Raw genomic sequence first — 23,347 nt, forward strand, 5'->3', positions numbered from 1 at the left:
GTTTTGAAAAAAAGAAAAAAGAAAAAAACAATAATTTATGTTACGTAGTGAAGTCGATCTTGTAGGACTGTGCGCTATCATAAGGACCGTATTAAATGTTTTCTGCTGGTAACACAGCTTGAAGGTTTTGCCTTTTTGAAATGCAGTAGTTTAGGGTCGGCACATAGCGGTGGGTGGTGGAATAAAATGAGGTTTGTCATCACAAATGAAAATCCGCTAAAGGAGCTCTTTTATGAAAGTTAGGCGGTCAGACCCCTCTTTTGACTGAAGGAGCTTCGCACAAGCTTATTTTCTGAAAACGCCACTACATCTACTCTTGTTGTTGAGACCTAAGGGTAGGTTGTCAGAAAATTAGCTAACAGAAACAAAGAAGTGAAATCACACACAGAGCACCCGTAACCACTCAAGAGCAGTTGAAGTCGGAAGTATGCGTACTTCAGCTATGGCTGGAAATCCAAGGCTAATACTTCCCTTAATCATCACCCGAGCTGAAGTCAGAGCTCCCGAACTGGTTGTCTGACATTTTGCTGCTTTTGACATCTAATACCACATAGTAGATTTGGCAGAGGACCTTTCTGTGGAATAACCGCAACTGATTGCAAACGAATAAAAATACTTAGCGATGAGTGCTAATGACTACAATGACCGGTCGAAGCCATCTGCCATGAAGTGCGTCGAACATAAATGATCTCCGTCGTTTGGCTGCCAACTTTCCCGCCGGACAGCCCGCTCCCACATACTTTGCACATGAAAACCTGTTTAGAAAAAGTTGTGACCGCCAGACGTGGAAACTTGGGCAGATTACGAGCTGTCAGCATGCACCGCGAAATACAGATACGTTTTCAATATGATCAAAAATTTGTACTTAAAAGTGAAACGTGATCCCGGTGCCCTTTTTCGCTCGATTTGTACAGCCGTACGCAACGCACAAAGAAATCATTTTTCACTCAACATCCTGAAGCCACCGCCACAACTTTGCCATGGCGGCGCGTGGCTTCAGCTCAGGGGCGTCTCCTCCGCTCAAGCAGTGTTTTTTTTTTTTTAACCTCCTTGGTCACAACCCAGCATGACGGTTGCGCCCCCTTTTTTCCGCTACGCGTCGTGCTTGCGGCACATGGCGCTAACCATGATCAAAGTTTGAAAAGGTCTATATCCGGCTGTTAGCTCACCGCAGTTTGGTAGACAATTACTCTGGGTGGTGAAGTAAGCTGAGACATCTTGTTTTAATTGCAGAACGCACTGAAAGGGTGTCATAAGCAATGGCGGTCTGCTAGCTGAAGCGGTTGAGCTATAGAGGCAGCCTCTGTGGTTGGGCTACGCAAGACGAAGAATTTCGGAGGGCACAGCGATACTTTTAAACTCTTGCCTAGACGCTTCCTGAGTGCGACTAGCCGATCGGTCATGTGTGGTGGCTATGCAAGGAACGTCGCAGAGAGAGGTAGTGGCAGTCATCCATGACTGCCTTAAACGTTGGACTTCGCGCTGCGACCATTGCTCAGTTCAGAGGTGTTTCTTCCCACGATGGAAAAAGCGAGCAAAATTACTGACAGCCTCTCTTAGTTTAATAAAGCAATAGATGTGCGTATATATTGCGCACGTTTGCTTGCCACATCTGAAGTGTTTCGTGTAAGTTATCGCTCAGGTAAGCATACAGGCTTACCGTTTGCTTATTTTTCAAAAAACAAAAGCATATGTGTTGGGTGGGTTTGTTGGGCTTAGCGTCCGAAGGCAACACAGGCTATGAGAGACGCAAAACAAAAATGCGTGCTCCACAGCAAGTTTTGAGGATATGGTGTAATCATATGGTGTTGATAATTGAAGTTTTGCTGCGCTTGCTTTTTTTTTTTTAATACAGTCATGAAATAGACTCTCTTTCTTGCTTTTTCATTTTATCGTTTTAACAAGAGGAATACGCGCACGCGGCGTTACCCTAGCTTCTTCGTCACAGTTTCCTAAGAAATCTTTCGCGTATTGCAGGAGCCTTTCGCGTCCTATAGCATGAAATTTTAACCGACTGAGTGAGTGTACTTTCTACACATATTTGCTCTCTTTCTCGCTCCTGTTGCGGCTGCTTTCCGTGTTCTACACCACCAATGCCGACACAGAAATATTACCTCGACCCTCGCGTAAACGTTGTACTAGTCTGTTTATAATTAATGTCTACAGCCCTCCCCGAGCTCATAATTATATTTTCGGTCCGCTTTTCCTCAAAGCCCAGCATCTGGCGCAGGGACAACCCCTCCTCATTCTTGGTGACTTTAATGCGCATCACCGCGCTTGGGGCTACCACTATGACTCTGCTAAAGGTCGACGCCTTTGGAATGACTGGAATACGCACCAGCTGACCCTTATCACGGACGTGTCCTACCCCATTAGACACGGTACGGGCCTACAGCGTGATACAACGCCGAATCTTGCCTTTACTACCTCCGGAGTTAAAGCGACTTGGTGTCACACTCACGAAAACTTTGGGAGTGATCACTTCGTACTCGAAATCGTAATACACGAACCCACCAGGCAATGTACGCGGCCGGCTCAGGTGATTGACTGGGACTCCTTCCGGACGCACAAGAAACAGCAGGACAAACCTCCCGCGATTACTGATATCAAGGCGTGGACAACCGAAATTGTCAAACAAGTGGCCGACGCCACTCAAACCGTCGAGTTAGAGGACAGTATCCCACATTGCGACCGCTATTACGCCCATCTGTGGGAGCGCAAGAAGTCGCTCGAAGCTCTACTTGCCACTCGGAAATGGGACCGCAATATCCGGCGTAGACTGGCGCGCGCACATACGAATATCGAGAACTATGCGATATAACTCACTCGACAGAGCTGGCACAACATATGTGACCAGATGAACAAGACTCCAAACGCTCGTAAGACGTGGAACCTCCTTCGACATTTACTCGACCCAGCAGGAGGCAAGCTCCAGACACGCCAACAGCTCGAGCGAATCTTCCACCAGTATCCTGGCACGTCTGACGAGCTCAAACAAGAGCTTATAAATACTTACATCCGCCCTGAACCAACAACCAACCTCCCCTTCCATCAGGGCGCGGACAATCTCTGTCTAGACGCTCCAATCACTTTTGCGGAGGTCCGAGCAGAACTCAATCGCCTCAAGACGACTTCGGCGGCCGGCCCTGACCGCATTTCAAATAAAATGCTTAGGAATCTAGACGACGCATCCATTCATGCTCTTACCGACTATTTTCAAGAATGTTGGGCCAGCGGTACCATCCCTAAAGAGTGGAAATGCGCCAATCTAGTCCTCATCCCCAAGCCTGGCAAACCAGCAACCTTGGCCAACCTCCGTCCCATCTCTCTCACGTCCTGCGTTGGGAAGCTGATGGAGCACGTTATCCAGACCAGACTCTCACGATACCTTGAAGACAACCATCTTCTCCCAGACACAATGTTTGGCTTCCGCCCTTATTTAGCGGCCCCGGACATTATGCTTCTTCTCCATCATCAGGTAGTCATGAGACGTACACTAGACACGAAAGTCGTCGTCGACTTCGATGTTGCCAAGGCACTCGACAACGTCCTCCATGAAGCGATTCTTCAACAACTTCAAGCTCTCGGTGTTGGACATCGCATGTATGCGTACATCCGAAACTTTCTCACCGACCGCACAGTGCAACTTAAAGCCGGCACTGGAGATCCTTCCATCATCTCTCCGGGAAACCGTGGCACGCCGCAAGGCGCCGTACTGTCGCCGATGCTTTTTAACGTCGCACTGATAGGCGTGCCGAAGCTACTGGCCGACATCCCCCACCTGCATCACAGCATTTATGCTGACGACCTCACACTTTGGATCACGCGCGGCAGTGACGGCCAGATTGAAGAGACTTTACAGACCGCGATCGAACGGATTGGAGATTATCTAAGTACAGTTGGCCTCACTTGCTCGGCGACAAAGTCCGAGTATATCACCATCCCTTCCCCAGGACGACGCCCTTCAAATATACTTCCTGACATCAACCTACAGGTGCAAGGAAATCCAATTCCTCGAACAGGCAACATCAGGATCTTGGGCTTGCATCTACAGGCCAACGGCAGCAGCAACATCACGATCCAACGCATCGACCAGTCGTAACACGGCTTCTCAAAAAAGGCAGGCTCCACAACCAGTTGCTAATGCTGTTGATACTTTTTGAATATGAGCGTCGTCCTTGGAAAGATATACTGCCAGATGCCATTCCTTCCATTTGCGACAAGGTCCTTGAACGTTTCAGTTCTTGCATTCATATATCTCTGATAAGGGAATGTGAGATGTCGTGACGCTTATTAGAAGCCGCTTTCCACTCGCGCTCTGCGTCAAGCCGCGCACTGTGAATATCCTGTTATCGTTCTTGCTATTCAGCTGTAATGTTGCTCGCATTCTCGTAAACTCACTCGGCATGTCCGTGCATAGCCGCTGCCGACTGTCCGACTGCATATATGTCATGATACACTGAAGCCCCAATGCCGCAACATATTTCACTACCTCTCATCACAGCTCAAGGTGTCCGTATCGCGGAATTCACCTGAGCGACTCGGTTCCAATGCATAGTAGCAGATGATGGCGTTTTTTTTTTTAATTTTCCTTCGGAATGCGTAACCCGATTGTGCGTTTACGGAACCTGGCATCGTCCTGCTGCATACGTCATGCGTACGTCATAATTTGAACAAAATGGCAAATTGTCTAGAATAGGGCCCCAGTTAATTTATGAAGTGCGAAGGCGTGGGAATGGGCTTTACTATACGGCAGATATTTCTTGCTGTTTTCTTCTGCCTTCGCTCATACAGAGTGGTGTTGGTGACCACAGCTGTGTCCGTGGCTCAGCGACACATTGCGGTGTGGAGATGAGAACTTCCCTTCTCAGACTGTGCACATTTATTTACATATTTTAAAACTTATTTAAATCAACGTCGTCAGATGCGACATCAAAACATAGAGGGCTAAATGCAAATCTGTGAACGATCGGAGGTCAGAGGCTAGCAGAATCAGGCTTTGGCCTTCTGCTACACTTTAGGCTGGAGTACTTTGAGACCTCCGTCAGCCTAGCCTCCCTCCTCAAACAGCCCTTCTGCCATCGACTCTCGTCCGCACCCAACTCTACTCTGAGCCCAACTGTTCAAACGCTCGCTTCCTTCGCCATTTCCAAAATCTAGTCTAGTCCGTAGACCAATGACCAACAGGCAACTATGTGGCCAATAGCATGCAATGCTTTAAAACTGGCTGGCCAATCTCTGCGCCACATATGCCTGTCTCTTACGCATATTAAGTAAAACAAACACAAAACATGCACAAGGCAACACACATCTTTGTCTTACGCGCTCTCTTAAAAATCTTCACTAAACTCATGCAAGAGGTGCCAAGCAGTCCAAAGATAAACAACGGCAACGGTTGCACTTCTAATACACACACATATAAACACACACACGCACACCTCAGGCCCAAACATTCCGATCGCTGCACTTGGTCGGTTGCGCGCGGACGGCGGTTTCATAATTATCATCATCATCATCATCAGCCTGACTATACCCGCTGCAGGGCGAAGGCCTCTCCCATATTTCTCCACTTAACCCGGTTCTATGCTAGCTGCATCCACTTGACCCCTGCGAACGTCTTAATCTCATCCGCCCACCTAACTTTCTGCCGCCCCCTGTTACGCTTTCCTTCCCTTGGAATCCAGTTTGTTACCCTCAGCGACCATCGGTTATCCTCTCTTCGCACTACATGTCCTGCCCATGTCCATTTCTTCTTAATTTCCACTAGAATGTCGGTAACTTGAGTTATTTCTCTGACCCACTCTGCACGCTTTCTATCTCCTAATGCGGTTTCAAAGGGACGCATGTCCAGGCGTCTTCCCGAGATGGATGGATAGATGAAATGAATGGATGGAATATAGGAGCGTCCCCTTTGAAACGGGGTGGTAGCAGTAGCTATCATGCTCATTTTTCTCCCTATATCTGAATTATTGATTTAGAATGGTTAACTAAACCATCATTCTATTTATTAAATTTTTGTTCCTACATTACTAACATTATGTCACTTCTCTGCTTTTAAGCCGCCAATTTTCCAGTCGTTTTTTGCTAGTTTCCACCGCCGGTTTATTCACCCGGCCACTGTTATCTAGAGCTTCAGGAACAGTGATTGCGCCTGCATCAACTTCCGGATAGATACCATTACATTCGAGTATAATATGGTCAACCGCTTCACTTGAGTTTCCACATACAGCACATGCGTCATCTCCATTGTTAAATTTCTTTTTGTAGCTGCGTGTTCTAAGGCACCCTGATCTAGCTTCAAAAATTAGGGCACTGCCTATTGAGTTATCAAAGAAATCTTCCTTTCTAATCTGCATTTTCCACTTTCGTATAATTCCACACTCTGTTTCTTTTCCATCTAATTTATCCAATATTTACCTTCTGTGTTTTTCACCTGTTGCTTAATGCTCTTTATTTCTCCGTCCTTGCGACTAGCATACTTACTAGTTAGTTTCCTAGTTCTTTTCCTCCATTGTGAGTCAACGCTTTTTAAGTACAGGTATTTAAATACTTTAGCTGCCCATCTGTTACTGTCCAATTTCCTCAGGCGTTCCTCATATAATATTTTACTCTGAGCTTCCTGTACTTTGAAAGATGCCCAGCCCATATCTCCCGGTACCGCCTCATTTGTAGTTTTGCCGTGGGCACCTAGTGCTAATTGTCCAACGGATCTCTGATTTATTTCTAATGTCGACTGTATCTCTAATTTTAGGTAAGTCCGGGCACTATAATTCCTTTCCAAATATCCCTCAAAACCTCATGCCTCTTGTATCCCCACAATGCCTTATGCTTCATTATCCCGGCATTCCTTCGCCCATTGGCCTTAAGTGATTGCTCATGCTTTCCAATGTATGACAATCCTTCGTTTACCCATACCCCCAGATATTTATATTCTGCTACTCTAGGTATTTCATGGCCTTGTATTTTAAGACCCTGATCAGTTGAGCCGTTGAAAATCATCAGACCCGACTTAACTGCTCTGAAGCTGAAGCCTAGAGCGTCCCCTTCCTCTCCGCAATACTTAGCTAGAGTTAGCAATTCTTCCCGACTCTCAGCTAGCAGCACAATATCGTCTGCATACATCAAACCGGGGAGGCGCTGCTCTACCGCCTTTCCACCTAATCTATATGACAGGTTAAAACTTAGGTTACTGTCTTGTATCCTCCGTTCCAGGTTTATCATATAAAGCATGAACAGCACCGATGATAGAAGACACCGACAGCAGCTCCCTCTGTCACGCATTCTCCCCAGGCCGTGTTTCCCCGCGTTTCGGGATTTATGGCCTCCGCTTCCTCTCCACTCAAAGCGAGAAACCGACAGAGCAGTTAGCACCGAGCCCGCAACTGCGCTTACGCAGCGCTCTCTAACTGCTCTGTTTTGCCTCCTTCGCGGCACGGTCGAAGCGCGAATTTTCCGAGAATCGGAACGGACCGAACCGACGGCGTCGCCCGTTTCCATGTGTTACTATACCACTTCCGAAGAGCCGCCACCTGCGCAACCGTCATAAATAAAATCGAGTCAAGCTGCCAGTTGACCTTGGCCGCCCCTTCCGAATCTCCCACGCGACAGTGGACCCGCGGTGAACACTTCGTTTCTGGGACAAGCCCGCAGACTTAACTGCCCCTGTTTTCAAAATCATTGCAAAAGGGTCATCTGAGCCAGCCAGGGTGGCGCGTCGTACATGATAGTGCTCGTAATCTACTGTGCCTCAGATAAGAGTTACGAGTACAACCATGTAGTGCCTGAAACCCTGATGGACCAAGATCGTCTTTACCTTTGTAGCAGTGCTATGCTAAAGCTACTCCGCAACAATGAAAAACAATATTGAGGTCTTTGATCTTTTCCTCGCCGTTAATCAAGGTAAGGTAAATCATGTAAAGACAGGATAAACGACACAGCCATCAACGAAACATTGGCTTGTGTATCGCTTATATGATTCCAAGTACTGCGGTATCGGATTGAAGCCGGCTAGAAGCTTGTCGGGCGCGCTTCTACGGTGCAAGGTGGCGCATGCGCATTTGAACTCACGGTAGTGCGTTAAAGGTAATGGTGGGGTAAGCTAAAGATGCCTGTTTAAGCCGACTTGTACAGCACTAAATTTAGCAATGAAGTATGAGGCATATTGTTCGCGATCACGAGGGCTTGAAGAGCCGATTTGTAAGGTTCTAGCATTTAGTTTATCCAACTCATGCCCTCCTTGGTTGAGGTGATTTTAAATATGGTAGTATATATGTCATCGGTCACGCGGGTGGTGCTTATTAAGATTAATTGGGAAGAAACTGTCGGTGTTTCCTATGTATTGCATGTGGCGCACGCCCCACTAAAACATATACACGACGATTCTCAAATAACTCTTAAATATTTCGCAAAAGGACTGCTTGAAACAAGCACCTGCGTTTTGAACCAGTGTTGTTGCTTGCATGCGGCTTAATATCTGGAGCCGTACTATATAATATTTAATTTCCCAGTTCGCAGTCATTCGATCATTTGGAATAGGTTTAGTCAATGGAAATAGACTGGACAATAGGTTCTTTAGGGACTGCACCTCGCTTTTGGTGGTATGAAGCAGCCAGTGGTTAACCGCTGCGTGGAGAGAGTGGCCGCGGCTATCGTCGACTGCAGGATCAGCTTTCTTGCGATTTCTGTGACTACTCTGACTTTAGAGCGTACATTTTCGTGCAAGCCTTTTGGTCGCTTTTAGTTCTTCGTTCGTCCACGGAAAACATTTGTAAAGGCGGCCATTCTATGATATTGACGGTGAAAGTCGGAACGAGGTTAAAGTGGTATTATGTAGGTATTATCAAGAGTTGCCGAAATATTTCATCATTGTTCCCTATTTCAGCCTGTTTATTAGTATATCGTTCCTGACTGAGGGCGGGAAGAGCTGGTTTTCGAAGACTCATCGCATATGGTTTGGGTTTCCTCTAGTTGCTCGGGACGGAAACATACACGTTAACATTTGGAGACCTGGTAATGCTGAATCGAATTGTTGCAGTGGAGTGATTGAGACCTGTTGAAATGGAGGTACAGTTGCCTATCAGCGCGCTTTTCGTAGATACTTGTAATTAGAGCGCCGCACTGCACTCTAGTTAAGATGTCCAAGAAGTGAATTTTAATTATAATGGTAGGTTTTAAGGAAATAAATATTTGAGAGGGTTTTGTTGTATGCTGTAGTACATTAAGCGAGTATTTTATCGAATCCAGTCTATATGCACAGAGCTCTGATGCTTGTTTGTAGATAATAATTGCCGAATTAGAAGGAATTTACATACTTCGTAGAGATAGGAGTTAATGGTCGGTATTTAGGCTAGATGTTTGGAAGGAAGGAGATGATGAAGGAATCAACGTAGGCGGACATAACTTTTGTGACCAATTGCACCTAATCCGAAAATTATCTATCGACCGATGCGATTTCGGTTGCGCATTTTTTAGAGCATGTTAAGCGCTCCTAAGAGCGCTTATACATGTTGTCGTCAACGCTCTATCTAGTCCAGATGGTGTTTTGGATTTACTAGATAATTGACTTATTGGTGTGGAAATATTGTCTTCATGCTATGTTGTCTGATCTGATAGCAAAACCATGTCAGTTTCAGGTACCATCAAGCTCTTGGCCTCTTACACGACTGAGTGATTTTAATATCTGTTGGCACGGATGAAGTTATTTTAAAGAACGTTTGTAATGAGTTTAATCATTTCTCCGAGCTTTCCTATCAGTTTTCAAAAAGTTGTTCATTGACGCAGTTGCAGAATAAATTTGTCGCCTATTAGTATTATTGTTTTAGTGGTTATGATATAAGATTGATAAATAATATTATTATTATACTTAATTTACTATTGCTCATTGGTTAGTTTGTTATTTTCATTTTCTTGCATACATTTACTTACACATTCACACATTTTATTACTTCTTCAGAAAATAAATTTGTCCGCGCATCCGTACTTACAGTCGTGGAGAATACTAGTTTCTTCTAAAAACTGACTGCAAATTAATCCCTATATAAATGAAGCTTTTCTAAACCTCGCAACAAACATTTAGCAGAGAAGTGTGTTTGTTTCCATGACTTAAAGACACGCGCACATGAACACGCGCACAGATGTCTCATTGAACAGCAGCCAGTGTCATAAAATAGACGATGTGTCCTGGCCGGGGAAATGAATTGACGACTACAGCCATACAACTAGTATGTTTTGCTTTATTTTGGTTTTTTGAACTTCATCAAGTATAAATACTGATTACCTAAAAATGTACCTAATGTATTGATGCACAAAGTGTGAACATGAAAGTTGTAGACTGTCTAGAAGTACACCTCAGTGAAACGTTTCCACAAAAAACTGGTGAGCTCAAACATTTAGCTCGAAATACAGCAAGCTTCGAATGGAACACTGTGCAATGTAAATAATAAAACATGTACCAGTGAGAGTTCCGCGGTTCTCCAACCGGTTATGGATTACTTGAGATAAACGGGCTGTCCGATTCACCAAAACTGCAATTGTAAACACGTGCCATTTAACCAATGTTTGTTAAAGAAGTAATAAGCGGGCATAACTCTTCAGAAGAGACACACAATGTGGCAAGAAAACATCCTCTGATCGCTAGGGGAGTCGTTCCGCATACGTATTGCTTATTAGGATGAATAAAAAGCACTATTTCTGCGCAGGGAAGTCATTTTGAAGTCGCATCTGAAGTACATGAAAAAAAAAAATTGCTATCGAAGCATCCCGCGTTTTGGTCTTGTAGGGTTCTGCATAGAATAGAATGCGTAAGTACGTACGATTGCTGGATCAAACAGTCTGGTTGCGAGCCAGTCCACTAGGCTATTTTACTTCGATTAAATCTGACACGAAAAATAATAACCGCACAGAATGATACTAAAACGTAACAGGTTCATTTAATGTAAAGCAGCAGAGGATACCAAATTTACAAATTGAGTTCCGGGGTGAATCGCACACTCTATGTACAACAGGCAATCCATAACCTGATAGACAACTCCAAAACTCTGCGCTTCTTAGCTTTTTCTTTCCTTCGCATCACGCATTGCTTCAGTTGAGGTACGCAGTAACGAAATCTAAAACAAAAAACCACCTATGCGCATACCCCGCAACGCCAAATTGAACACCAAAGTCATCCCAGCTTTTTCTGGAATCATGCTTCTCAGTTGGCTATACCTGTAGTATAGCTAGCATTTAAAGAAGTGAAAATGCTGTAAAAAAGCAACCAGTTTTATTTCTTACGCGCAGCCAATATGTGCCAGGTGTAAGTGAAAAATGCACAGACGTAGACAAAATTGACTTAAGACACCGATGATCAGGAGTGACCTTTTAGCCCTCTCATGCTGCTAGAGAGCAAAACATTATTTTACTGAGATTAATACAAGCGAGGAAATGAGATATCTCTGCTTGCCGTGCACCATTGGTCATGGCGCTCGGCTGCTGTTTCCAAGTTCAAGGGTTGGAATACCGGCCACGGCAGCAGCAGTTGACCGTTGTTCAATTAAAAAAACATTCCGCGTGCTGCTGAATGACAGCTAGTGCTTCTTAAACTATCTGTGCTGTCCTGAATGAGTTAATGCCACACACTACAGCATGTATCGCAGCCCATGTACAGCTTCCAGACGTCGAGGCCTCTGTACTACCCACTCCTACTCTCCTAGAATAAGAACACGCAACCTTAAATCAGTAACATTGGTGCTAGGGTAATGAATGGGTGTACATAAATTGCAATTTGACTCATTTTCTCTAACTGTCCAGCGATAATTCATTAATGTTTCAGGTTTCAGGGCATCTGAAAATTAAACTTGGGCAAGAAAAGAACATTCAAGGAGTGTCGGAAAATTTTAAGAACCTAGTTACTCTGTATTTCTTTAAATTGCCCAATGCTTTAACTTGTACTGTGATTAGACCTGAAATAGGAATTTTCAAGCCTAATTGAGGGAACTTAGATTACGAAGTTTAACAGAACTGTTTAACGTGGCGTCTGGGCTTTCGCAGTAGTTTTGAGTTTTAGTTCTGCTGCCTAATTTGACACGTGTTTTCAGCGGTTTTACCACTACAGGATGATTTCACTAGAAAGTTGATGCAGCCTCTCTGTCGTGCCGGCGTTTACCTGGCGGTTGGCTCATGTTCCCTTGGTTACTCGAAGCCCGTAGTGACTCTCGGTCCTCGCGCTTTCGTTTCAGTTTATCTTGCCCTCTGTTTTTATCTTTGAAGGTCATTATGCTCCACAAAGCATTCAAAACTTACAACCGACTTGTATCTGTGTACGCAGGTCAACGCTTTGCGTATCGTCAGAGCAAGGTCATCCTGGCGAAAGTTCTGCGAAGTTTCACGATTAAGTCAAGCTGGCCTCTGGACCGACTAAAGCTGAGCACCGAGATGGTGACGAAGGTCAAGGGTGGCCTCCGTGTCTGGGTCCGTCGCAGGAAGCCTGGCGAGTACGCTTGAAACCATATTTGGCACATCGTCAGAGCCACTTGTACTTCTGCGGTGCGCGCATACGCACGCGCCTGCGACTGCTGGTGCGAAAATGGAACAGTGTCAACTAAGACCAAGTCCGCATTGGCTTGGAGACCTCACCGTTGAAGTGAACCGCTGCTCCAAGAGACTGTCGTTTGTGTTCGGCTCGAGAGTGCCCACTTGATCCGGAACCACAAAGTTGACGTTGATTATTAGTAGAGAAGCGAGTCTGTTTTGTGAAAGCCGTATCTGTGTGAAATGCGGCACTAATTTTTATTTCAGAGCAGGCATCTGCGAAGACGGATCACAAAGACCTGTGTGAAGGGGTCCTTTTCAGCAGCGCCATCAAAAACGCAGGATTAGTCACTGGCGAGTGTTGTATTTATAGACAAGCCACTTGAGTAAAGGTTTATTGCAGACTATGAACACGTTCCTCATTTGGATCAAATATCGTCATTCAGAAAGCACATTTCTCTCGCGCATGGTTCAGTTAAAGCACAATACAGGCACCTTGTTGCCTCCTACCCACTCCAGCTGAAGTTTTAAAACACTTCCATATATTCACCTATGCATGATTCTAAAAAACAAGTTCAGAGTAGGGTTGTTTTATTTCTCTTTTCCCGTTTGCGTATAGCGACAAAACCAGTGTTTCACAGTGCGCTCCTTTTTTTTTTCGCACTGAAGGTAACGGTTATAATCAATAATAATCGAATGAATTACAACTTGTCTGCCTAAAAATGATAAAAAAATCCGTGAATTTCCTCAAGGCACATATTTTAGTGCCATATTACCTGAAACATACCTATTCTAGTTATGGCCGCGGGCTCAATCTCATATGTCGTTGCCTCCAAGCGTTTTTGTGTCACCTTCCTGACGTTTTTAGTTCTTTGATTGTCTAAAAATACAAGTTTTGTATTTTATGCAAGGTATTATGCTCAAGAAAGGGATCATTAACGCAACGAATGTATCTGCAGCTGAGAGTCAAGACATGCCCTTAACGCGAACGATAAGGAGTCTCAACGGCAAGCACTTCTCAAGAACGTAATGCATTTCACATAAGACGAGATCCGACATATTGCGGGACCTTGGCCCTTTTAAACGCAACTTCAAAAAACACTCTCGAGACAATGTGGGCGTCTCCGTGAGCTTTTAAAAAACAGACGTCATGGTCGTCCGAATGCAATTACGCCAGTTCTGTACGTGACGTAGTTGCGGGAAGGCTGTCGCAAGCCTGGATTGTTCTACGACGCACCATTGCGTCAAATGCACACTGCGCTTGAAAAGTGGCGAACTTAGAGAAGGTAAGGGAAGGAGAGATAACGGAGGTCAAATACACGGGCATCGCCACATCCTCGGAAGCGTGATGTAAACAGTGATATCCGGGCACGAGGCGATTCTAACGTGTCACATTCAGCCAGCCTATTGTTAATATATATATATATATATATATATATATATATATATATATATATATATATATATATATATATATATATATATATATATATATATATATTTTTTTTTTTTTTTGTAAGATATAACACGTGTAGCTGCAGAGTAGTTTGCGCGCAGACGTCATCAGTGGGCAGTAAGAGGGCGTCTCTGGCGTAAAGCTTTGCAACAGCACTAACGGCTGCCAAGTAGAGATACGAAGAAGGGCTATGTGCTCAGTGCCGACCCTGTGAGACTTTTGCCGAGTTTTTTTCTGCACAGAAGACTTCGCATATCCACTCTCTTAATCAGACGTTTCCTCGATACCAGGATCAATATGCCTGTCGAATCTAATCCAAAATATGGAATGTGTTGCACAAGTGTAGCTATATATTTCTAGAGGTCTACTTGGAAGTGATCAGATACAGCATTCATTTTCATTCAAAGAGAAACCTGCTAAAGAGCAGGAACACTTCATTTTATGGCACTACTCGTAAAAAACAAAGCCACAAAACAATTTACCCCCCCCCCCCCCCAAAAAAAAAAAAAAAGAACTAGCAAATAATTTATCACCGAAAAGTGCATTCATTGGTCGTGAACTGCGTAGAACGCCTTCCAGCGGTATCCAATAAACATGTTTGTATTTTCTTTTCGCTCCAAATATTATGTATTGGAAATATCTCTTCTAATGGCACTGAAATAGAAACCCTGTCAGATGTGTGCAAATCTCTTAATAAAGGGATATTTCTAGGCTTCACATTAAATACGACAGATTTTTCGCACAAATTAGTGCGAAGTAAATTAGAGGAAAGATTCACTGCGCACGTTTCTCTTCACATCGTTACGCGCATGGAATATTGAGAGTCAGGTATGAGGCCAGGTTTCGGGTAGTTGCAGTGAAATTGCAGATGCCTTCTTCAGCAGCAAACATCTAGAACCTTTTTCTACAATTTGAGCTAAGTGGCGTAAAAAAGGTCTAATGAAAAAGATGGCTTAACAACGTGGAAAGAATCCCCAGTGTTCAGAGTCTATTACGAAATAGGCCATGAAAAAGCACTCCAAATTTAAATACAAGTAGGGTCCCGAGCGAACTCGTGAAAAGCGGTCCAACTTTTGCAAATTATAGAGCAAGGGTGGAACTCATTCGCTGCAATCATAGATTACCTTCCGCAGGCATGGAGAAAGCCGCGACTTCTGCATACAAAACGAAAACATATATGCTGTGCCGGAGTTGTTACAGTTGAAATAGGGTGTGGTTTTCAGCAATGCAACTCATAATCCTGTTTGTCATTTGTGTTTTTTTTTTAACTGCAGATTTTCCAGTCAGAGTGGAATCAGCCCCATTCACAAACACTGCTCCATTAATTGAAACCATCAATCGCATGCTTCAATAACGGTCCATTAATGTAACAAAGCTGGGTGCAGTGTTGGTATAGACAAAAGCGGCGTGCAAACAAGAACTGCCGCACTTTCTCGGGGACAGTACGAACTCGTTGTTCGATGCAGCTGGCGGGAAGCTGATTGCAAGCCCCCATTTTACGCCATGCAGTTTCTGCAATGGTCGTTTTCGACACAGGAGAGATTCGCCACATTCAAAGGTCCTTTTCACGCTGGTTTCTCGGTCTATTCAAGAAACGGACATGGGCTACGTTCACGGTCTGTGTCATACTTCCTTCTGTGTATTAAAAAATTATGTTTGAAGCTAGTGATTTTTCAGTAGAATCAACCGGATCATGCAGATATCTACATTTACTAAACCACTGGCATTGTGTTCTTTGCGTGTATTTGTAAGTTGTAGGCTGCTTTTACCAATATTGCCGATGGAGGCTTTACAGCAAACCACTTTGCTTCGACCTCTTTCACTCTGCCTCATATGCCGGAAAGCAAACTTGAAATATTAATTGTGAAAAAGCAAACTGAGCACGACTTTTGTGGCATTCATCTGTTTCAAGCAGATGTCTATGCAGCTAACAATGCAGGCCACTATTTGGGATAATTTTATTATCTGCAGTGTGACATTGAAGAACTTTCTAACTAAATTTATGCCGCGCGTTGTTGACGGCGTTGAAGATTGGATATTAGCATTTTTCTGGAAAGACGCGAGTACTACACAAAACCCGCTTTTATTCACAAGTCGTGCTTCCATGTCGCCGCAAAAGGGACAGAATACTTGACAAAACAAAGTACAAAGTTTAAAATAGTTTATGGCTACTGGTGCTCTGTTTTCGCTGCACAAACTTTATTTTTGTCGTGCAGAGAGATAGAGAGAGAAAGAAATAGCTTTATTACCACCAGTAAGACAAATTTGAGAGAGCTACTTAACGCCAACTCCAGATCATCGCCCCCTAGCCGCCGGCCGGGATCTCTTTGATCGTGGCGGCAGCCATGGCCGGACCTACGCTTTACGCTGGTCTTGTTCTTCCCGCGCTTGAGCAGCAGTGCCTCCCAGGAATCTCTGCTTTCTGTTGGGCTGAAAATAATATCTACGTAATGCTAGCAAATAAAACAGACATTTCAAAAATAAACACCCATTAAGAAAACAACAGAGCCGTATCAAAAATGCAACAAAATATTCTGTTATTCTGAGGTAAGGTAAAATGTTTCTGTAGTTATCTGTTTATTTCTGAGGTACTTTTTGGTTATAACTAAAGAAAAATATGGCGTTACTACGTACATTTCTGATGTCAGAACAGGTTCACTGTGCAAAACCGCACAGAAATTAGGACAATACAAATACTTGTCCAGTTTCTTTTTTTTTTATGAACTAGGATACATTTCGGGAAACTCAGCCAAAATTTTATTTAAGTGACGGTGTATATATTGTTGAAAGAGCGGTGGCTCTTAAATCTGAAATAGAAAACGAACATTACAAAGAAGGCATGTTTCTCTTATTAAAAAAAATATACAACCGTATGACATGATATCAGAGGTGCGGTACTAGTTTATTAGTTGCCCGTGCGACAGCTGTATGGTTTTGGTGGAAGGTATTTCTGCCTCTTGGTGTAGTATCTCTGAATAGAGATCACTTGCATTCTAACATAAGGTCCAACTCCGCGAAAGACAGGAGAAGTGAAGCGGACACGTAAATTACGCCTGCCCGCAAATGGCGCATCGTGGAGCAATGAAAGTCGTATATTATTAGCAGAACGTTAAAGCAGGATGGGCTGGTCTTGAGAAATTTTGAATCCACCGGCAACATAAATCGATGCTTTTCTCATTCAGTTCAAGAGAGAAAAGCGGCTGCCCGCTATGCCCTCCTTTTTGCAGCAACAGAAGGAAGGCATTCTCACAACTAGTGGAATCTGGTCTAGCTCAGCTAATGCCACTGCGTTGTTGTTCACTCTTATGAAAGACTACCCAAAATGTTGTTTTCAGTCTACTTCTGTTTGGCAACTGATTTATATTATTGTGCCCGTAATGTTTTGCCTGGAGATAAAATCATTATACTATTTGTATTGTTGACGAGATAGGCCATAAAAAGCTGCGAACAAGTTGTGTGCCTTGTATTGTGGGAGGCAGATGAGCAAATATTATGTTCGGATTAAACAAATGTCGAGCCGCATTATTTTATCTAAAAAAATGGAGCTGCTACTGTTTTGCACCGCTTCTTTTCTACGAATATCTTAATTTTTACCTCGTTACAGGGGAATGTGGCGCAAATTTCTGCTTGCGAAGCTGATTTAGAGTCGGGAGTGAAGCATGCCATTATTATATGCATCATTAAAGTAACGGAGACAATTGTACAGCCGTATACGAAGGTGAGGGTACCATCCTGTTTATCGAAAGTGAAAATACTTAACATGGCCAATGATCACAACTTATCCTAGATTCCTATCACATACCGTGTCGCATTCGGCATTTTCAATGAGAAAAAGTAAAAAAAATATATCCTTCAAGTGAAAGCTTTCATTGCATGCCCAACCAGGCTCGTTTCTCCCCTTCACTCCTTCAGAAAACGATTATATGACGGAAATAAGCCCTGCTGCAAAGTGACACTAGAGAGCGGAAGTTTGTTATTCCAAGAGTAGCATTTTCGAAAATTATAACCACACTATTGTGCTATTGTTATTCATAGCACTCTAGAAAAACCATTTGCCAGCTTTCCTTGCCCCTACATATTCATATCTTTAAGATTAAGGAAACAGGATCCCGAAACTCAAGGCACACATTGTATTGGTGCTCCAAGCGTAAAAGAAAGAATGAGTAGGATTGCTGCTGCTCACTTACCGTGAGCACTTTCCCACCGTTGCGGAAATAATTAAATGAAGCCTTCTTTCCTGAACATGCAAGGAGCGCGCGAGCTTCAAAGGAAAGGCGAAAAGGAACATAAAAAAGAAGTAAAAAATAGTTAGCTAAACTGTTGCGATCGCAACAGAAGATGAATACTATTCTTGTAACCCCCAGACCGGAAGTTAGTGATGCGGCATAACCAGCTCATGTTTTTCAGCGCATCACATATCTGGTTATTAGTAGCATTCATTACATTCTAAAGATGAGTTTCCGGTCATATATCTCCGAACTCTGCTCATATATGACGAGAAGTCACCATCTCTGTTATATAAATAAATATTTCATTTAATTTGATTGGTTCTATCGAAGGAGCTGTAAATACAGTAAACAGAAAATGGGCAATACGCATAAATCACGCAGTGCTACATGCGCGCTATCGCCAAACTGACGGAAAATTGAAAGTGACTACCTAACTGAATTCAACCACGCAACAAGTGTTTTTCTCTATACTTCTGGAAAATAGCTGACCTAAACCTGACTAAACCTTGTCTTTTTTTTTTTGTTTCACAGCTACATTTACACCCATATTTATTCGCAATTGTTTCTTCTTTCGTCCGTCCATCTGTAACACGCGAAATGTTTAACAAATAAAGTACATATGAACAAAAAATGAATTATTGAAAGAAATTGAAACCCACGCATAAAGTTTGGAAAAATCTTTGGAAAGAGCTTCCCAACGTATTTTCTTCGCATTTTCCACAACTGACTCATGACAATCTAATTCTCCTCAAACCCTTCCTCAGCAGGTACGTAGTTGTTTTTTTTTTATAATTTTCAAAAATACAATCTTTTGGTTTTTCATCGTTCTTAATTAAACGATGTGAGCCAGAAGAAACCTCTGCAATGCATTACAACGTTAAACCATTTCCATCAATGTATTCGTAAACGCATTGTGCGAAATTGTAGGGGTGCGCTTAAGTCTCGTTAAGTGCGGAAACGGGAACGCATTGCGAGTTCCTTGCCTTGTTCCGTTATTTTCCGGCGTCTACAGCTTCTTGCCTAGATACGTCTGTGGCATGTATACCTATGAAGTCAATTCTATGTTGACAACTCCTTGTCTTGACGAGTTCGTATCACGTGACCAGTAGCTGACGTCCTCATTACCATTAATTATTACTGTCACTATTAATATAATTGATGACGTCTCGTTTCCTATTAATGGTGGCCTAAATTCTAATGCAGGTGTGTTGTCATGTTATCTGCCTCACCTCATTAGCATTATCATGACAATCGTAACTCTAACTAGTTCTGTATAGGAAGTCGCTATGACATATCTCATTATTATTACTGATTCTGGTTAATTGTTGTGTTTTACTGTTATCATTGTTCTTACGGTCGTAATTTGATGTAGTACATATCTCGTGATCATGCATTTCTTCCACATCCTGGCCACGCCCTATGGAGTCACGAAACATTTTCGCATTATTATTCTGTGGTTGACTCGCAATTAATTACAATAACGCATGCCTGCACATTAAAACTTACCCGAAAAATAGCAATGATATGAGAGATCTGTTTCATGCGACTTCTTTAACTTGTAATTTCTGGTTTTCACCGACAGTGCGTTCACATGTGAAACGTATTATGCAAAGCAAGCATGCAAGCATAAAGGGGATATTGCGAGAAACAAGGATGCTCATGGAGTAGAAAGAGTAAGCTTTTGGCAAGGGTTCACTTCGTCGCTCTGATAAGGCTAGGATAATTGCTTCCAGCGAGCCGTCTTCGGCACTTTGATAATTTGGATCCCACGTCAGCTAAATGTGACGTGGGTTCCATGAAACGCAGGAAAGCGCTAACTGCACGCTGATCTTTCCTCCTTTAGCGGGAAGCCTTCACTGTTAAAAATAAAAAGAAGTCCCTTTCTGTTGCTCTTCCTTCTTCGAACCGCATAGAAGGCTTCATAGCGTGCGCGTATCAGCACCAATTACTTTAACCACGAGGCACAATATAAAACGTCCTAACTACTCTAATAGAGACTGTCTGAGAGCAGGAGGGAAGCATTTCAGTAACGCAAGACATACAGGCCACTGACGAAGCCTTATGCGTCATGTAAAAAAAGGAGTCAAGGGGTATCTCAAAGTGAACTTAATTGGTCGTTACGGAGTTTGACCCTGGAACTCCTTCCTTTCTTGTTATTTGTGTTTCCTTTTGCCCGTGTGAGTTTCTTTGACGCGGAAATTCTTCTCGCGTTCGCAGCGATGCCTGAACAACAAAAATACAAACAAAGAAACCGCTCTCATTACCGCTGACCCTGACCAGCTAACTGCGTGACCGCAGCCGCACAGAAAAGAATGCATAAGCAATAAAAACGGGAAGGGACAAAGGTAAACAAAGCGAAACGTGAGAAGGTGTGATATCCTTTCCACACTAACCCCGTGGAGTATTTACACCTCGACGGCGGATTATGTACTTCAAAAAAAGAGCTCCCTGACTGGATCGAGTCCACAAATTTCCGCACCTTTGTGGAGCGAAGAGCCGATTTGGAGCACACACTTGAGGGCAGCTTTTAGAGAAATCCGGAGGTCTTAAATACGTAACACGGTGTGCTGACAACCGGTAAATCTTCGTCGAGATAGTATTATCACACCTCGGCGGTACGTATATTGTAGTCCAGTACGTTGAATTTCGCAACGAATGAGCCTGCTGCCGGGCAATGAACAGCTTCGGTACAGGATTGTAGTTTCTTCTCAATTTTTGTGAAGCAAGCCCATATGCACATGTATTGTGCGTGCCATTGAAGCCACCGGCAACGTCATCGAGCAGCTTGCTCCTCCTCCAAACACAAGCGATTCGGCTGGCAACGTTTCATCCCTACACTGGCTGTTCGAGAAGGAGAGTAGCTTATTCGCGCTTTCAGGGATATTAACCTGTGAGTAGGCGTGGTACTAGCTGACTTGCTCACCATCGGTGGCGACTTCAAAACGTCGAAAGGTGGTCGAGAAAGCCTTCTTCCGACGCCCAACCACTGCGAACACAACGAACCGAACTCCTGCGCACTGTGCTAAACATGTTCGTGCTGTGGCCTTCTGAGTCGCCGTCACTGTCGTCACAGTTTGATGCTGCACTTGCTCGAGTGTCACCGCTCTTGCTGCTCCTCGTTGCATGGATCTTCTTGGCGAGACCTGTCGTGGAGTGGATGAAAATATGGGTGGCTCTCAGACCTTTGCCGGGTCCCTGGGATGGAATCCCTTTTTGGTACTCCATCAAGGCATACTGGAATATGCGGAAGACCACAGGACTGAAGGACGCTACTGTCGGTAAGTCGGAAATTACGACTGCATTAGGAAGATTATAAGAATAGGAGACGTCCTTCGGGCTCTAATGGGCATCAAAATAGTAATTTCTTAGGAAGCGCACAAGTAGCACTTTTCAGCACCTTAGACTGCTAATTCAAGGAATCACAGAGTTATTTGTCCCTCTCGCACGTGTATGTAAGTAAGTGCTCTGCATCCTCCTTTTAGCAGCTCCATTCATTTCTTGATAATCCTGAGTTCGAATTGTTTTTATTTTATGTTCTCAGTCAGTGGTTTGGGCATGACACGTGGGATGCTTATCAGTGAATATCAGCACGAAGAATGTATCCCTTTTTGTTTCACACTTTGTCAACATAAGGAAATATTTTTATCTCTTGTAAATCTGATGAAACTAGAAGCCAGCCCCTCTTTTTGTAATTTTGTATATCTTTACGGTTCTCCTCCAAAAATAAACCGTTCAGAGAAGTAAGCGCTGACACAGTTCTAAGTATTGTTTTGTTAAACATGATTGAAACAGCTTCTAAGAAGTCGAGAAGAATAAAACTGTCTGTCATGTTCAAGTCAACACTAGAAGAGCGGCCAGATCGAGCATGAATCCACTCTGAATCAACTCGCCTCAGCGTAGTGTGCTCAACAATCCCAATCCACTCTGCAATCTGCATGGCGGATTATTCCGAGTGGTCGGATTGGCATACTCGGTCCGACATATTCTGTCGAAACGTGGCCGCGTTAGGTCTGTCTAGCAAAGGCCTGAGACGATAAAATTGGCTTTTATTCGCATAATTTGTTGTCTCACAGGAAAGCATTGACATTAACCCGGTAATTAAACTCGTGTAAACATAGTCGGGAAGGGGCATGGCAGCGTGATTTTGATCCTACGAGCTTCAGTGGAGTTCACATAAGCGAATATACTAGGAGGCCATAAAGCGAACGCCATGTGCGCGCCATTGTTAACCGTGCTTTTTCAGCAACAGTATACGCATAATACACATAACACTCTCGGTGGCTTGGGTATTTCCTCACGGTGGTCTAAATACATCTTATTGTTTTGTTTTTACGACCATGCCACAGATGAAACAAGAATGATGAGCTGTTCTCTTTCCGGCACGCAGGCTTCCTGACAATAGTGAACCAGCTGACTCGAGAGTACCAATGGAGGACATTCAAGGCGTATCTCGGCCTGATGCCTGTCGTGGTCGTGCACACTCCCGACGCGGCCGAGGTAACTCCCAGCGTGGGGATACATAGCATGCTCTGATTGGTGGCGACGACGACAATCACGAGTGTAGAAAAATGCCCTTTGACGAAAGTGAGCGCTGATGACATGCTATTGTGGTCGGATTCTCAGAGCATCAGAACATGTTCGGTTTCATAGCGGCTGGTCTAGACAAAGTAAAAGCTTGCTCTGTATCCGATGACAGTCTGATCCTAAATACAAAAACGCTCTGAGAATATGGCCACAGCAGCCTTGCCAAAGATGTCTTGCTGCGATAGTCTCGCTACAGCAATCAAAAGCGACTCATCTAATGTAGTCACTTTTGATCTGGAGACGGAACCAACTTGCCAAAGGCGTCAGGTTGCTATAGAAGCAAAACTACTTGGGTGTGTTGGTGACGGTCCGGTATCTTATAAGAGCGCACAAGATCCGAGAACCAAAACGCAGTCCCTTCATGCCTTTTGGGTTTCCTATTTCCTTTTGCACTATTTTCAGGAAAGTGGACAAGGGTATTCCTTTTTATCGCCTCTATAATTTTCTTGCTGGCTGTTCTCTGCATCTACTAATAGGCAGGAGTATGAATTTCTATACTGATAAGTAAAGCACTGCTTCTTTTCAACGTCAACAGCTAGGGCTAAGCAAACGTATGCATGTCATATAAAGC

The 23,347-nt window shown here is 43.8% G+C and overlaps 2 protein-coding genes across 2 annotated transcripts in view; both read left to right on the plus strand.

Annotated features, from left to right (window-relative positions):
- LOC146183618 (cytochrome P450 4C1-like) overlaps positions 1-12,893 on the plus strand; it is a 102,458-nt gene extending 89,565 nt beyond the window's left edge. Inside the window, exon 11 of the mRNA XM_084608728.1 lies at positions 12,305-12,893. Coding sequence (XP_084464854.1) covers positions 12,305-12,480 — 176 coding nt within the window. The 3' untranslated portion in view covers positions 12,481-12,893. The remainder of the gene's footprint in view (positions 1-12,304) is intronic.
- Positions 12,894-21,220: 8,327 nt separating this feature from the next.
- Positions 21,221-23,347, plus strand: part of LOC146183620 (cytochrome P450 4V2-like) — a 37,754-nt gene continuing 35,627 nt past the window's right edge. Inside the window, exons 1-2 of the mRNA XM_084608387.1 lie at positions 21,221-21,470; positions 22,580-22,689. Coding sequence (XP_084464513.1) covers positions 21,221-21,470; positions 22,580-22,689 — 360 coding nt within the window. The remainder of the gene's footprint in view (positions 21,471-22,579; positions 22,690-23,347) is intronic.

The sequence above is a fragment of the Amblyomma maculatum genome, chromosome 7 (genome assembly GCF_055883805.1).
Source record: "Amblyomma maculatum isolate TAMU_Amacu chromosome 7, ASM5588380v1, whole genome shotgun sequence".
NCBI lineage: Eukaryota > Metazoa > Arthropoda > Arachnida > Ixodida > Ixodidae > Amblyomma > Amblyomma maculatum.